Source organism: Periophthalmus magnuspinnatus, chromosome 13, assembly GCF_009829125.3.
Source record: "Periophthalmus magnuspinnatus isolate fPerMag1 chromosome 13, fPerMag1.2.pri, whole genome shotgun sequence".
Classification (NCBI taxonomy): Eukaryota; Metazoa; Chordata; class Actinopteri; order Gobiiformes; family Gobiidae; genus Periophthalmus; species Periophthalmus magnuspinnatus.
The window spans coordinates 12203581-12220931 of NC_047138.1; the positions used below are offsets into that span (position 1 = coordinate 12203581).

Consider the following 17351-nt stretch of genomic DNA (forward strand, 5'->3'; position numbering starts at 1 on the left):
CTCTTGTCAACTTTAGCTATTTCACTGTACCAATACATTACAGATCTGAGAATGCTACTGCACATAGTCATCTAGGTGGAAGTCCAGGGTATTAGCAAAGGTTTTCCAGATAGAGATAAGTCTAGTCAGTGATTGGATCAATGCCAGTGTAATCAAATTAGACTGTTGGCCATACATTGGTCTACCCGAGTTCAGATGCAAAAAATAGCTTCAGAAAGAGACCGTGGATTTTAGCATCAGAATGAAGTCAGCAAGTTTTCATATAATCTTTACTGTAGCTGTATTTTTATTTTTATTTTTTTTACTTTAGATAGTCATTTTTATACAGTTTTCCACCTTCAAGGCACTCAAAGCATTTTACATCAAGGAGCCACTCACCCATTCACACACACTTTCATACACCAGTGAACACAGACACTAGAGATGAGGTGGGTTAAGTGTCTTGCCCAAGGACCCATTCATCTGTGGGAGCTGGAATCACTCCGCCAACCTGTGGGCGAGTGGATCACACCGCTCAACCAACAATGTTTACGTCTACAGTGAGATATGAACCGCCAACCTTCAGATCAATGGACTAACCTGTCTACCTGTCACCCTTTTAAAGAAGACAAATTATGCTTTTTTTCTGCTGCTAGTCTTAAACTACAACATAAGTATATCCCCATTTTATATTTTCTTTGTAAAATGCAATATCGATCTAAAACAGCTTTGTAATAGAAACAGGTCCATTGACTTCCTGCTCAAAACTGCAGAACCGAGAGACCCCACTGGCATTTCAGCGTAGCGAGCAGTGGATTTTCATTTACGTTTATTCAGTTCTGAACATTTTCGTTGATAACTTGGTGTTTTTCAAATAATCACTAAGTACGGAGATGTGGGAGGGGACAGGGGGCAGGTGAAGACGGACATTTTCTAAGCACTTAAGCCTCAATTTCAGGACAACACACAGGATCAGTCAAACGCTGACAAGTTGACTACTACAATAATTGCTATTTGCAGGCCAGGAAGCTTCCAGATCCAACAAAGCTTAAACCACAGTGGCATATTAGACCTTGGGGATCTTTCTAACAGCCGACTACATCAATGTCTCTCTGTGAAGGCAAACACGTTGAATTAATTAATATACTGAGGTAATTAAAATTCTGCAAGCTCCACTTTTTTGCGGTATGTATTGACTCAGCTATAGTGACTTCCTGCTCATGTTCCGACTCTGGTACAGGATAAGAAAGAGACTTATGACAAAGACTTTACAAATATGGGGAGATAAGGAGAGCTCGGACACCTCAACACGGTGCAAAGGTATAACTCACTTAAAGTACACATATTATGACTTTTATGAGATTTAAAAATGTTTTGTTGATGAGGGGGCAACAATATAACATACTTGTAATTGTATTTTACGTAATTCATGCTTATTTCAGCAATACATTAACCCCAAGTCATCTTCTCTGAGCACTCAAAAAGCATCCGATTTATATTTTCCCCAGATTGTTGCGTCATAGGTAAAAGTCCGAGCTTCTCCTCCATCACCAGACTCGTTTTTACGCTCAAATTGTGTTCATAAGTGATGCATGGCTCTATTAGCCTAGCATTCACAGGTGATACAGACTTCAGGTGTTTACTTTGTTATTGTTCATTCCAGTTTCTGGCAGCAGAGGGAGCTCCAATGCTGAAATACCTCATTGGAAACTGAGGTGTGGTTTAAAAATGTGTTTTCCAACTGTAGACATTATTTTAAGTTAGAAAATGTGAAATACTAATCCCAAGGTGACCAAAAGCATGCTTGAAATGGAAATTAAGAAAGTGTTATACGTGGTCTGTAAATCCATGCGTATCAAGGTATTTAGTTTAATTTAAATACTGCCTACAGTTTCTTTCAACTTTCTTTCACATTCCTCCTTTAGACTTTATTTTCTACATTCTCTTCTCCCACACCAACCAATTATGTGATCGCTTTTGTTTGTAAATCCATAAATGTCACTTTTGGCCTTGATCTATGCGTTAAACCAGACAGCCTGAATCAGCTCTGCACCACAGCAGTCAGAACTGGCTTCTCAAAGTATCCAAAACCTCTGACATGACTAAACACTCAACATCTTTGTTGTTCCCATGAATAGGATTTGAGTCAGCTTTGCCTCTTGTCTCTTCCTCGAAATGAAAGTGATTAGCATCTCACCATTCCTCCCATTGTTGCGGAAAATCTTATCACAAAACACTTATTTTCAACCAGCAATTTAGTGAAAACTTAAACTCTGAACAAACTGAGCACTTTCAATGGAACCTTTTTTTTGAATTGCAAGTTTCATTTCCAGTGGCCGGCAATACAAAACAGCCACTATTGTTACAGCAAAACAAGTTAATTTGTGCCAATTTTGCTGAGTGCAATCCAACTGCAGAAAACAGCACAAGGAATACAAACCATTGTTTATGAGCAGATGCAGGAGACACTGCCCAGTGATTTTCATGTTTTATCTTTTCAATGTCGTCTGCGTGTTGCCTCAGTCGTCCAGGTAGGTTTCATAGCAAAAGAAAATTGAATTCTATCAACTGTCAACATTTTGCCACTCGTCCAAAGCTTCTTCAGTTCTGACAGGGTTCTGCTAAGTCACTGCCTTATATCCATTTGAAGGGAGGACTGAAACTGAAACTAACGCATCCTTATGGTAAACAACGATGGAATGTTAGCTTCTACCTTCAGACAGATACAAAGCAGTGTCTTACTAGAACCCTGTCAGAACTGAAGAAGCTACATAGATGACAAAACATATTCCAAACTTTTATCTAGTTTTTAGTGTTAAAATAACTAGATGTTAAAAAATTGGTGCAGGAAGTTAAACCAGATTGCCCACTTTCTGAAGGGTTTCTGCTCGGACAGTTACTCTAGAGCAGGGGTCTCAAATTCAAATTAGCTGGGGGCCACAGGAGGCAGAGTATTCCACAAAAAAAGCTTTGTTAAAATCTTCTCAAAAGTCATTGCTTTTTTCAACATACAACGGGAAATATGCAAATTCTTGTGGAAATTATGGATATACCTGGTTATTTGTTGAATCTTTTGTGACGGGAGTACACAACGCGAGTGAGTTTGGGGTTTAACCATTTGGACCTTTGAACCTCCTACACGCAACATGGTAATGCCACTCTAACATTAAACTTTCATCTTGTTCTGCGGGCCACAAAATATCGTCTCGTGGGCCGCAATTGGCCCCCGGACCATGAGTTTGAGACTCCTGCTCTAGAGTAAACCAAGTCTTCCATGATGGTTAGGGTGGGGCAATGGTACACCCCAACAAACTGGCCATCATATACCCCAGGTCCACTGTGGTTACAAAGGCAACTTACCATCCTTATGTTGCGCGAAATATTAATGCAATCTAAAGTGTCTAAAGAGTCCCAAAAAGTACTTAAATAGTAACAATATAGTCATAACGCTCGGTCTAAAATCAATTTGCTGAAATAACCCTACACCTTTCCATCAGTTATCTCATTTTGGCTTAATCTAGCGTGGTCTGTGAGCTCAAAGCAGTTAGTTGTGTGAAAGAATTCAATAGACACTGGCTTGTATCGGCCATCACTCAAACTCGATTGGTCCCGGTGTTCTCCCATAGTTCGCATGCACTTTCCACTTACATGCATTGGTGACGGCGAAGCTATTTGCGGTCTCTATGTTGTCCACATGGGGCACCAGGTTAAACGGCGCTTCCGTGGCATTGGGGCTGGTGTTGTGGAGGAAAATGGCCAGGCGAAACGCGGTGTACTCCTGATCAGTATTCCTAATGAACAATCCACCTAGAAAGGGTAGAAAGGGAGAGGCGGGAGACATGATGGAGGGATGAGGAAGTAAGTTATCAAGGGGTCAAGAGGAAGTGCAACGGGAGACAGGGACAAATAAGGCAAAGGGAGGGGAAGATGGATAGAGCAGGATGGGTGGAGGAAAACAGAGAGAGGGGGAGGGGGGAGAGAAAGGCAACATCTTCATTAGCTTTGTTACAAAAGGCAATTTGTCTTAGCATCCCTTACACAAGCACACACAAACACACGCACACGCACTCACAAAACGCTCATTTAGACACCGCGGCTGCATCGACAACTGAAGAAGAGTCCCAGGGAGGAGTAGGCTTAGAGAGAGCAGTCACATGTAGCAGGTTTAGAGCTGAAAGTTAAATGTGTTCTTTGAGGTATGGTTGGTGATATGTAGCTATTTAGATTCAGAATTACATATTTCTTTTGGAGTTTGGCTCATTCCTTATTCTGTGCATCTTAAGTCCTCTTATCTGGATTGGCTTAGACTAGGTCAAACTCGGGGTTAGTCCAGTTGTCCAGTTAGTCCAGTCCAAGGTTAGGATTAGCAACAGGGTCAGATGTCACAATATTTACTATAATAACTTTTCATTCGATATGTGAAAGTTGGGACAATATTTTTGGGGCTCAGTCTATATCACGTGTGCATTTTCTTAGTGCTAGCATGAATTTTTGGTTATTTTTTTTTAGAACCACAAGATTGGAGCAGTTGAGGATCGAACAAGTAATTTCTACGACTGATTACAGATGAAAACTAATTAGCGTTTCATTCTTCTTTATTACAGTTTATGTTTTAACAGATGAGGATGATCTTGCTTTAGATCCTGCACACTGGGTTACTGGTATATTTATAGTTTTATCATGTATCGCACATGTGTCAAACACCAGGCCCGTGGGTCAAATGTGGCCCTCCACATCATTTTATGTGGCCCTCGACAGGTTAAATGGCAGATATGATGGTCTTAAAATGTCATTTTACCAGGAGATGCACAGTTACACAGCCAAATTTTACATCTAGGCAAATTCATATGCAATATTTGTAACTTGAATAAGCAATAAATACAGAAACAGTTAATTAACAAGTTAAAAAGTAGTTAGATTTATTTTACATCTGGCCCTTTGAGAGCAGCCCTTTTGCCGATATGGCCCTCTGTGAAAATGTGTTTGACACCCCTGATGTATCGTCTATGCTTTTTTCACACTTTAAAATGTGTTATCATGACAAGCCTACTTCTGGACCCAACTACAATACCTAAGTATGTATGAGTAAGTAACATTATAATGGTGTAATGTGGCGTTGAAGTACTACATCACCAGCCTCATAGTATAAATACCTATACCATTTTTCTCATTGACTCGATATACTCTCCAGACCCAGCTGCATTTGTAGGTTTAGGTGTACCAAGTCCACACAACACCGGTTTAAACCTTCTTTAGTACATTTTTAGTCCTGGTTCAGTCTTGCCTAAAGTGGAAGTATTGTAGTAATCCTTTTTTACGTCTTGATTTAGTTACAGTTTCTTTCAGATCTGATTCAATTCTTGCTTTGACTTTGAAATTGGAAGCTAATTTTATATTCTGTGCTATAGGAAAATCCATTCAGTTCATGTATTAAATAATGTAAAACGTTCAACTCAAAATGCAGACAGAGTGATCAAGGAATTGAAATACTACCTATATAAGTGAAGCACGTATTTGTTTGGCTCTGAAGTGGCCCTAAAGAGAGGATAACCATGACAGGTCCAATATCTGCAGCTTTGCTCCTCCATCATCCCGGCCTGATAAATGATATTGATCAGATGTAATCTAATACAGCCACTAAACCAAAGGGAGATAAAAATAGATAAGTACTAAGCAGCTGCAAACCAAATCAAATATGCATGTGTCACGTCGGTCCAGTGATCCCACCAGCTTCAAATCCACTTATATGCTCTTTTTTTTCCCATTTAAGTGTGAAGTTATGAACTATCACGTCAAACTGCCCAGCTTCACTCATCATTTTATGCAGTCAGTTATATTTAAATTAGCACTACGTAACTTTTCTGTCCCCTGCTTGTATACATAGCGATGTTACTATGGCATTAAATGTATCTTTCTCCAAGGAGACACACAAGTGACCCCAGATAAGGTTACAGGTTTGATCTGTGGAGAAGTGAACCCACACACAGAACTGCATGTTTTTTGTTTTGTTTTTTTTCAAATATATGAGATGGATTAATGCCATACTGTGCAACATTCCAGGCAAAGCAATAACATCTCCATGGAGAGCCTCATTAGAAAAGCTGCATAGAGCACTGTATTTGCAGTTGTGATGGCTCGAGATGTACTAGCAGTATTTGTACAAGCAGATGTAGTAAAAGTACATGTAGTTATATCTGTAGCTAATAATCCATGAATAGTTATTTGGAGTTGACTTTGTTACAGGTTTTGTCTCTTCTTTAATGGATCTCGGGGTCTAATAATGTGAACCACTAGCGGTTTAAAATGTGTTGTTATGCAATGTAATATCAGTACAGAAGGTGAACTTTGAACCCGGATATAAACCATCATTGACTGGACTGAGGTAAACGCATGACCTTGACCTTTTTTGCGCTGAATCTAATTATTGCACACTACAGCACTACAAGAGAAGAACTGCTGCCAAATTTGAGGGCGGCCCCCGGAGGCAAAGCAGAGATATGGCATTCATAAAAACTTGACAGATAAACACAGTACATGAAAACACGACGCCTCCGGCTACGACTGTCACCTCCATCAAGACACGGGCCACTAGCAATGAGCAATAAACGTGTGGCTATGGGGCTCTGTAATATATGGAAGCGCACGTCTGCTATGACACAATGAACAGACATAACATCACGACCGCCGGCATATTTGTTTTATATTAGTTTAGTATTAGGCCTGGTTTGGACCTGGTCTTTGGTTAGCTCTGTGTTAGCCCCGGCTGGCCTAGCCTCAATTTAGAAACATGATGTGACGTTAGCAATAAGTAGTGTGGCTGTAGGGATTTCATTGCAGTGTCAGTGAATTGGGTTCATCATTATTATGAAAAACCGGCATATGAACTTTTTTTTTCACCGCAAAAATAAACATATTTTCTTGAATTGAAAGTTTAAAAAAGTCATAAAACTTGTAAAAGTTTTGATAAATTTGAAATGTTGTATTATTTAAATTAATGCAGTGGTTACTTAGTCTGTATAGAGACATTTTAATATGATAAACAGTAGAGATCGACTGATATGTTTTTACTTTTTTCATGGTCGATGCTGATAATGATTGTTTAGAATCCAGAGCAACCGATGGCCCATAAACACTGCTGATATTCAGGGCCGATATGTGGGACCGATTTTGATTATTTTCCCCAAATTATGTCATTTAAATTTGCTATACACTCCCCCCAAGCCCTCACAAACCTATAAGAGAGCTGTGTTGTCACGTTTTGTGCAGCTATCTCTTCGTATAAAGTTTTGTGTGCATTTTTTAGACATCAAATCGATCTAACCTAAATATCGGCCTATGCTAGAGAGTTAAGGCTGATAGCCGATACGCTGTAAAGGACAAATATCGGCCCAATATATCAGCTAAACAATATCTCTACTAAATATTAAACATCTAGCTTTCATTCAAATCATCCTGACACTACAGAGTTATAAATGCATTTACCGGTGATGAGGCAGCAGCTTATAGGCTTGTTCCACAGTTGTTTTGTTTACTTTTTAACATTGTTTTGCCTAATGCATCTCTATGGACGTTTTGCACAGCTGCTACAAAATGGCTTTTGGATAGATTTTGTCAATAACGGATCACTTTTAGACATTTAATCCCGCAATCTATTGACTGTGCTGGCCGCATAGACTGTATAAAGAAGTGGACTAAGTGAGTGTGATGTCAACCGTAGCGTTCGGCACCAGTCAAATGAAGCTCATCGAGGGTAGTGGTTATGGGGGGGGAATTTGGATCCGAGTTTCATATTTGTAATTTCAAGCGGGAGTATCATGGCAACCAAAGAGCCGATCTGGAGTGAAGCTGTTGAAGTTAACGCCCCTTCCCGCCCGCACCTTTTGTTTGACAGGGAACGGGCGCTTAGCAACACTGTCAATCAAACCTGTTGCTAATGCTAGTGGAAGACCTCGGGGAAAGAAGGCAGCCGATTTGTCTGTTATTAATATTTATATCTTGGGTTATGGACACAAAAGCAAAATAAAAACACCAGGGTGAATTGGAGTCAGAGTCGATGGAACTGGAAGCGCGCCCATGCTCACTTCCTATTTGGAACGCGGCGGCTAGCAGTTTAGCTATGACCATTTATATATACAGTCTATGGTTGGCTGCTAGGTCTATTTTGTGCAAGAGATTCGTAAATCTCAATGGAACTTACACATTTTTGCCCCAACTGTCCAATTTTGCACCTTCACCCATACGTAAACTTGCTGCTTCACAGATACTACGAAGACTATCATGTCTGATTGGTGAAAAATTGGATTACGCTTTCCTTGTTCCAAAATACTAATCAATCCAATTAACCATGTACAGGATTAGCATTACCAATAGCATTTTTAGCACCTCTTTATATACAACGCGGGAATGTGTGAGATGGCCAGGCTACAGCCAAAACGCATAATATCCTTACACCACTGCAGGCTGCGTGTTTGTGCACAACAGCCCCAGACCAAATTTGATTTATTCATCTATTTTGTGAAACGCCAGGTCTCTCCTTGCTGAATAGAGTTGTTGATGTCATGGCTAGCTGAGAATAGATCTTGAAAACCGTTTGGAGCATGTCTAGGTTGAACTTGTAGCTGAACACCTCGGCACAGTTTGAGAGTGATGTGATTTAGGTTGTATTGAATTGAACAGAGCTGACAGAATTTCCCATCACACTGAGACAGAAATAAAAAAGATGGGGTTTAAAATAAGCACTGTTAGATGCATCTGTTACTCAGGTCTGTTTCATATTTGGCTAAAAGTCTTTTTTGGACAGCCACTTTGTAACTTGTTTTATTATGGATGGCAAGCTTTACGTCTTTAGATTGCGGAAGGTTACTCTATTCAGATAACTCCATAAATTTTATAGCAGTAGCTCAGTTGGTTGAGTGTTTCTCCAATGATTTGAAGGTACTGGGGGTTCGAATCCCGCTCTTGACATAAACATCATTGGTTGGGCGATCAGATGCGGTGCAATTTGAACTCCCAAAGACGAGTGCTGTTGTTGTGTCCTTGTGCAAGACACTTACCCTACCTCACCCCCAGTGTCTGCGTACTCTGGTGTATGAATGTGTGCGTGAGTGGTTCCTTGATTTAAAGTGTTTTGAGTGCTTTGAAGCGCTGTATAAAAATGTGACCATGACCATTTATTATATCGCAGTGTAAAAGTAGTGGTGTTAGAAGTTGTAGTTGTAGTAGTAGTAGTAGTTGCAGTGTAGCCATGGTCAGTTCTGTTCAGTTTATTTTAGTATGTCAAAAATGTACTGGTCTGCTTTGTTGTATGTTATTTGGCTGCATAAAATTCTAAATGGCAGAGGAAGCCTTTACGTTCAAACTGTTTCCTGATAGTTTATGTTGTTCGTGCTGACTCGTTTTCATAACTCCAAAAGAGAACAACACTGCATACAATTCATTTATAAGGGACCACTTGACAAACTGCTTGAATATCTCACTTGCTTGTTGATAAGGGAACTTTTAATACAAGGGTTCATGATTGTCTGCGTCTAAAAAAAAACCTGGCCGCACTAGAACTGAAATGGGAAAATCAAGCTTTCGGTTATGTTGCTTGTTTTTTATGTTGCTTACATTTCATGGACATGCAAAACTGGATACATTGGTGCCACTAATGCACTTTAATAACCTGGTGATAAACATCTATAATTGCACCTGCTCCTGTTTTTACCGTTTTAAATGGGTCTATGTAGTTATTTGATTTGCTTTTGTTTGTATTGTGCTGTATATGTGATTATTTTGTGGTTCACCAGGTTCAAAATGACCTTTAAAAGAACCATATATTTATGTTAAATTCCATAAACATGACCTTTCAGTGTCCCCAGATATGAGGTAAACATGTTTAAATCAAATGTATCTTTTACTAATGCTGTAATGCTGAATTTTCTTGTTTACAAAAAGCAAAAAAAAACATTGTACATAATGATCATGTTGTTTATGAGGTAATTTGCTGTTATGGTTCTCAAAATGATTATCCAGTCAAAACAAAATGAGCCTCACATGAGTCACTTATTTGGGTTGCCAGTTCCTGTGCTGAAATCCTAAAAGGAGTCTCTCTGATCTGAATCTTTATCTGTACATGCAGCCAATCATGAATCAGTGCTAGTGCAACCTCTGTAGCCCAGTGTCCATATACTGAGAATGAGAAAAGCTTTGTTCTCTATACGCAGGTTTAGACACTGGCGACCCAAGTTCTTTTTTTTTTTTTTTTTACTGTAAGAACGCATGCTACATACAGTCCCTTTAAGTTTCAACACACGTCATGATGCAATATATTTACCATTGCAACCATGACCACTGCCTTGGGAGAAATCTGCTCTTTTTTGCAAGTCTGTGTATTGTTGTACGCAACTTTCTTTTTTATATTCGTAGTAAAAATAAAAAGGCAGACTGTACAGACTGTTACCATGTGCTGTGCCCTATGCTCTTTCCCACAGTCCAAACATTGCACCAAGAAAGCCTGTTTATGTGGGTACACTTGTGAGCATTGCAGAGGTATGCAAATGCCTCCAGGTGAATGGCCCCAGAGCTCAGCCTGGTGCCAAGTGTGTGACTCCAACAATATGTGAGGATCCAGCACACATGCATTAGACCACAACCAACAGTGCACCAACAAGGAGAACAGCACAGCAATGAGCTGGAGACGGGTCCAACCAAACGACATATATTGTACCCTACAAGAATCAAATCTGCTCTAGTGATAACTTACACATAAAGTCACACTGATTTCACCATAGCTCCGTAATAATAGAGTCTTACACAGCTAGAGTCTGTGAACAAACAATGGGCCTTGGACTGAAAAGAATATTCAAACTGAAATCATAAAAAAATCTTTTTAGTATAAAAATGAAATGCCAAATCAAAAATCCAAAGATAAATCACAAAACCACAGAAGTGACGTTCAGCTGTGACCAGCTGATGTGAAAGCAATCCCCTGCTACAGATATCAGCAAGCCATGAGGAAACCAAACAGAAGAATGGACTCCATCCAAGACTCTACACAGCACTAAACTAAAGAGGAGCCCTAAAACTAGACCATAAATATAACTTCATCCATGCTGGACAGAGCATTTACACTGGCCATCCACTTTGCCACAGCTACAGCCCTGGTGTGCCCATCCTGCCCATACAGCACCAGCTCATGTGTTTTAGAACATGTGCGAGAGAGGATGTTTATCATATTAAGTTTATTGGCAGACGTATGGAGACAGAGTCAAAGAGCTGAATCTCATTATAGGACCTCCCATCTGCCCCCCGCGAGGAATGATGCAGTGCATTTACTGTCTCACGCGCGCCTGGCTCCGTGCGCGCGCGGCTCTGTGCATATGTGCCGGCGGAGTCTAACAGAAGGAGACAGAGAAGATTTCACCTCTTTACGCATGTGTGATTTCGCGCGCGATCCAAAGACATTTGCGATTTGGATAACTTTGTGTGATCTATACAGCATCTCCCGCACTGACAAGAAGCGGAGAGCGAGAGAGGGAGAATACTGCAGTGTCTAACCAGTGGAGAAGAGGCAACAAACCGCGCCGTAACATGCACGGACGCACAACACACGCAAAAGTCTACGCTAACTCCACACTAACAGCACCAGTCACACAGAACACACATCATCAAAATAACTGAGGACATGTGTGATGTCCACAAGGGAAATGTGACTTGTTATTTTGTCACAGTGTCATGTTGAGCGGTGGCTGCCCGCTCTGTTAAATTTAACTAAATTAATATTCAAATGAGAGAAAATGTTCTTCCATACTCACCTATCTGCACCGAGCTCGGAAAAGCCCCCGCTGCCAAACCCCAAAGGGCGGAATACACCCCAAGAAAGTGCCAAGAAATAAGAATAATCCTCATGTTTCTTCCCATCAGTCCCTTCAAAAACTGTTGAGAGACATCGAGAGACAGCAGAGAAAGAGGGAGAGAGAGAAAAAGAAGAGGCGCCAGGAAGAAGAGGTTGTCCCCTCTTGTTTTATCCAGTGGTATTCCTTATTCCATGGTGCTTTTCGCGGCTTCCTTGCCCCTGCAGTGTCCGCTCAGGAGCGAGCAGTGCGTCCGGTGCACATGGAGGAGAGAAAGAGTGGAGGGAAACTCGCTCCGGTGATTGGAGCCTGCATGGAGCCACTGGACATGCGCGCCCCGTCTCTCCCTCTCCTCTTCGGAGCGCACTCGTCTTTCACACGTACGTTTCGCTTTCTTCTCCCACCATCCGTCACTTTTCCCCGCCTGTCTGACTCCTTTAACTTAGTGTAACGTCGGATCTATTGATAAGGCAACGGAGGGTGTGACTTGGTGTTTGCGCGCGCGGTCCTCGGTTCCACCTCGTTCAGCGGATGACTGCATCTAACCTGACAGCCTCCAATGTTTTGATTCACAGCCAGTCTCCGGGATAAGTGACATAAATGCGTGGGTATGTGCGAAATGACCAGGAGGAATGAATTTAATACCGAACGCGACTGTCTGTGCTGCAGAGCTTAAGTTAAAATAATGTCAGCCACGGTCCAAAATGGATTCTGGCGCACTCAATGTTTTTAAGTGGTTCCTGGAGAGGGAGAGGGCTCTGGGGAACCTCTGCTCGCACCGCGTCCCTCACTGCACCCAGGGGACTCACCAAAAGCATCCTGATCTGGAATGCAAATTACATCAGAGAAACCTTGACCAGTCAAACACAAGCTGAGAATGCGCATGAACAGAAACAACATAAAGGCTATAGCTGTATATTAAACATGGACAAACCCATTAGGAAGAAGAGGTCATAACTGTTCCTCTACACGTTCACAAAATATTATTAGTACACAACTAGTTACTATTAAAGCACAATAGCAAGACTGCACACAGAATTACTTACTGATGATGCAACATATTAAGGAAAGTAGCTATAATCCTCCATTAGGTAAGATATCACTGGCTGTATTTTGCACACAAGAAATCAGATAGGAGCAATCTGATTCTTTTAAGACAGAAATTAATGTTAAATATTGATTATTAGAAGCATTTTTGGCGATCAGATCTCTTGAGGGCATATAAAAGATCTTAGTATTGGGTTATCTATGTAAATGCACCCAATGACACCAATAGGAAATCTTCTTAGCGTCTCATTTGAATAGCACATTTTATATGGAAAATGGTCATGGTCACATTTTTATATAGCGTTTTTACACCTTCAAGGCACTCAAAGCGCTTGACATGGAGGAACCGCTCACTCATTCACACGTATTCATACAACGGTGACGCAGACACTGTGGGTGCATATAACGACGGCGTTCATCTGTGGGAGCTGGGATCGCACCGTCGACCTGTGGGTCCGTGGATCTGACCGCTCAACTAATGGGGTTTTATTTCGAGAGCGGGATTCGAACCACCAACCTTTCAGTGATCAGTGGGCAAATTACCAATTGAGCTACTGACGCCCATATTATATTGATTAGATTTACAAAAAAAAAAAATATGCGTAACAAATTCTTCACTATTGCGCTGAGTGTCTCTGTCCATGGTGCTGAACAGACTTACGCTCTTTCTTCTTCTAAAAACCTACTCACATCTTGGTAATACTCCAAAAGACCACAGGGACTACCATTACAAACAAGGACGTATAAATGTGAGTTTGGTGAACCTTAGACAGGGAAACACGGGGTCAGTGATGCATTGGCCACAGCTGCGCGCATTATGTTAGTACCAGTTGTTTTGGGTAGCCAGCTTGTAGTGCGCTGGTGAAGCCGACAGGAGGTACGGGATGGCGTAGTTACACGGTGGAGAGCACACTTTCATTTTTCCAGATGGCAAAACCAAAGGCATGCTCCACCGATTGTCCCAGAGAAGAATGCGCTCCATACATTTGTAATGGGCTGGCTCGTGTGCATCCAGAGCGCATTTCAGCATCAAATAGTTCATAAATTACACCACTAGAATTCAAGTTTTTAGAATTATATGTATACAAATGGTTGTTTCAGCAGCAATCACATGTTTTAATAATATTTTTTCTTTTTTTTCTGATTCTCAAAGGTGCTTTATATGTACATCTTATTCATCCACACTCTACTCTGTGGTGGTGAATAACCTGTAGTCATAGCTGTCCTGGGGTAGCCCATGGTAACTGTACAGCCATTCCACCCGCCACCAGTCATTTCCTCCCACACAGGTGTCTTATCCAAAGGCACAACAGCATGTACTGATTGGTGCTGGGATCAAACCACCCGCCTTTGGCTCTGTGAGTGAGGACCATCATAACTGAACATATGTCGTCCCATCTTTAAAGTAGTAGAAGTAATTGGAGGACGTTTTAAAAGTAGTGACTGAATTTATTAAGCAGGAGAACACCACTGAGATTAAAAAGCTCGTGTTTTAAGAGAGTGCTGGCCAACAATAAAACAACATGAGGAAACGCATAAAAACAAGTGCACATTACTGAGGCAGTGTCCAGTGCTTTTTGTAATAGCAACATCATTACGTAACCTACCTAAAATGACATGAGATGTAGTTGTAATAGTTGTTATTGGCAGTTTACAGATTCTTGAATGTACGATTTCTGCATTGAACACTGTACTTTCCTGAATATTTAAACAGTAATTTTGCAAATGTTGAACCTGGTCATTTCTGTTCACGACAAACGCTACAACTTGCAATAAAAGAACTACATTTAAACAATATTCATTTAAGCAACCCGCATCTCTAAGACATTATCGGCCTATAGAGCGCTGTGGTGCCGTCTGAAACTTAATACTTAGCCAGACATACTAATAAATAATTCAATTTCAGGTCGACATCTATAACTGCAGCGGTTCAGTAAGCCACAGCATCAGCCGCCGCGATAACACCAATAACACGATTAGAGTCAGTCTTATAATCAAATTACAAACTCCCTTTGATTCTAAAACACATCCAAGCATGTTCAAAGCGATGCATTCACTAGAGTCCGGCTCCCCGCTCTCCACTGTCTCTGTCCATGGTGCTGAAATCCCCAACTCTGCTATTAGAATGAATGGAGCAGCAGCTGAATCTTCACCGCTCTGCCACGGACCCTGCCTAAAATAACCCCGCCTCTCCCGCGTCACATCCACCCATTCTCCCCGGGTTCATTTATGCTTATTAGTGACATCGTGTATCGTGGTGGCGGTTGTGGTGGTCACGTGGGGGCATTTCGAGGGGGCACTTCACTGGCCTTCATGGCTCATTACCAGCGCGACGCACAAAAAAAACAAAAACTGGTGTGTTGTGAATTAAGCTAAATGGAGTTCTTTAACTGCTGCACTGCGTATGGACTGGCAAATAGAATGTTTTCTCTTTACAAGGTTAATGAACTAAGTGGGTGTGAAAATACTTGTGAAAAGACGCTGCAGACCACACATTACCATATAAATGAATCGAGTAGGTTAGTATTAAATCAAAATATACCTGTAAGCAAAATTTTCAAGATTGTTGCCGTAATGGACCTCGAAATGACACTGTGTCGCTGTAATGTCGGTAAAAACGCTTGCGTATTTTTCACAGCAAAGGGTTAAAAGGCCCTGTACCTGTTTTTTTCCCCACGTATTTGAGCAAAACTTGTCCCAGCACACATATATTTGCATAAGCGGCTCAATCTGCTGTCTGCTTCTGAGCCTAAAACGCTTTATTGTTCGATAATCAGGAAGCGAACATTAGCATGCTAGTTGTTGTTAGCTTTACCGTGGCTGTAACACTCCAGCCTGGCTTGTGAAAGTTGTGAAAAGCGCTTATAAAGTCATTGAGGTGAGTAGTTAGGACACTCTGAGTGGATAAGGAAAGTGAGGAATAATTTTTGGACCACTGCAAAACGGTTTAAGTTGAACTAGTTCGGTTTTTCAACAGCAAAAATCAGGTATAGCACCTTTAAACATTGCCAGTCATTAGTGAGAATCTCAGAACTTTGAGCCAGTCCCAGGTCTGGATAAACAAAGAGGATAGCGTAGATAGAAGGGTAGATAAAAGCAGATACTCTGTCTCCTAGGCTGCCGTGTTTCACCTGATTTGCACTACACAGGCTCTGAATGCCAGCGCACTTGAAGTCATCCAGGGAGGCTATGAGGAATAAAAACGAAAGAAATCTCATAGCCTACTTTGAAAGAATGCAAGTACTATATAGTAAAATGTAAACAAAAATAAAAAAAAAATCCCCATTTTAGTTTCAGTCTTATGTTTTGATATGTTTTGTGTGGGCGGGTGTTTATCACACGGTGGCAACTCTTATCTGTATATACACAAAATTGGAAAAATTAGGTCAGGTTTGGTTTTGGCAAATAGTAAGGATGGTTAAGATTACGATTGGCCTTCAGGAAATGAATGCAAGTTAATGTCATGTCTCCAAAAAGCATCTGTGTGCATGTGTGCGTTGACTGGTATCACATTATGACCCTTAATACATAACACGTGTGTATAACAACCATGTTTAAGCCATGTTATCAAAAACATACATGGAGTTGTGTTTTGTTTTATTCACATGTTTGAGTAATTCTTTATGTAATTGTGAAGGAAAAGCAGCAGGCACATGCGTTACAGTTCAAGGGAGTTTTTCCAGTACTTATAGCCTGAGAAAGGTACTATCCTATAAGGACTTAACTCATTTTACATACTGTCCGTACAAGGTCATACATGGATACATTTGCTGTTTACAGAAAGGTAGAATACGTCACTAAAAGATGCCTGCAGTCATTGAAAACAAGTATTACACCGTCTCTTGTCAACCTGAAGATGAAGAGCTGTGTCGTGTAACCGAAGTAGCAGGTTCCAGCGTCGACGTCTTAAAATAAGCATGTGTCGCATTCTTACAGAGAAGCAAGTTCACCTCAATGTTTGCAACGCGCAGTATTCAACACAAGTTTTAAGAGTAAAACAGGTAAAACACAAATCATGCTTTCACTTTATTGTTAGTCTGTCTGCATCTCCAAAGCCAAAAAAAAAGCTCTGTTCCACCTTGTGATGTCACGAAGCAGTAGTTTTTCAAGTTAACTTTTACCTTTTGTTCAGTAGAGATCAACAATTCCAGGGTTGAAATTATTGAAATGATTTAAATTAAGGTGGTTCCTGGATTACCGCGTGACATCACAAGGTGGAACAGGGTGTTTTCTGTTGGAGAGAAGAACCCAGCCTAAATATGCAGCGTTTGTGTGTTAAATACTATGTGTGTGAATGAAACAAAACACAACTCTGCTTATGTTTTTGATGAGGAAACATTATAACATCGATCAGAAAACAGCGTAATATGGGCCCTTTAACATAGGCACACAGTCACTTTCACTTAACAGTAATTTCGTTTGTTGAACCATTACTAAAGTTCATTACGCTTTAAGCAAAACATTCTTGGTACAATCTAATTTTTCAGCCAG

General features: G+C 40.8%; 1 protein-coding gene across 3 annotated transcripts in view; it reads right to left on the bottom strand.

Moving 5' to 3' along the window:
- gria4a (glutamate receptor, ionotropic, AMPA 4a) overlaps positions 1 to 11880 on the bottom strand; it is a 178229-nt gene extending 166349 nt beyond the window's left edge. For 2 of the 3 annotated variants that reach the window (XM_033977144.2, XM_055225980.1), the window contains exons 1-2: positions 11775 to 11868; positions 3628 to 3786 (exon numbers count right to left, since the gene is read on the bottom strand). In XM_033977144.2, coding sequence (XP_033833035.2) covers positions 3628 to 3786; positions 11775 to 11868 — 253 coding nt within the window. Of the gene's footprint in view, positions 1 to 3627; positions 3787 to 11774 lie in introns of all 3 variants that reach the window. The other variant, XM_033977145.2, reaches the window with a different exon arrangement.
- Positions 11881 to 17351: the final 5471 nt, after the last annotated feature.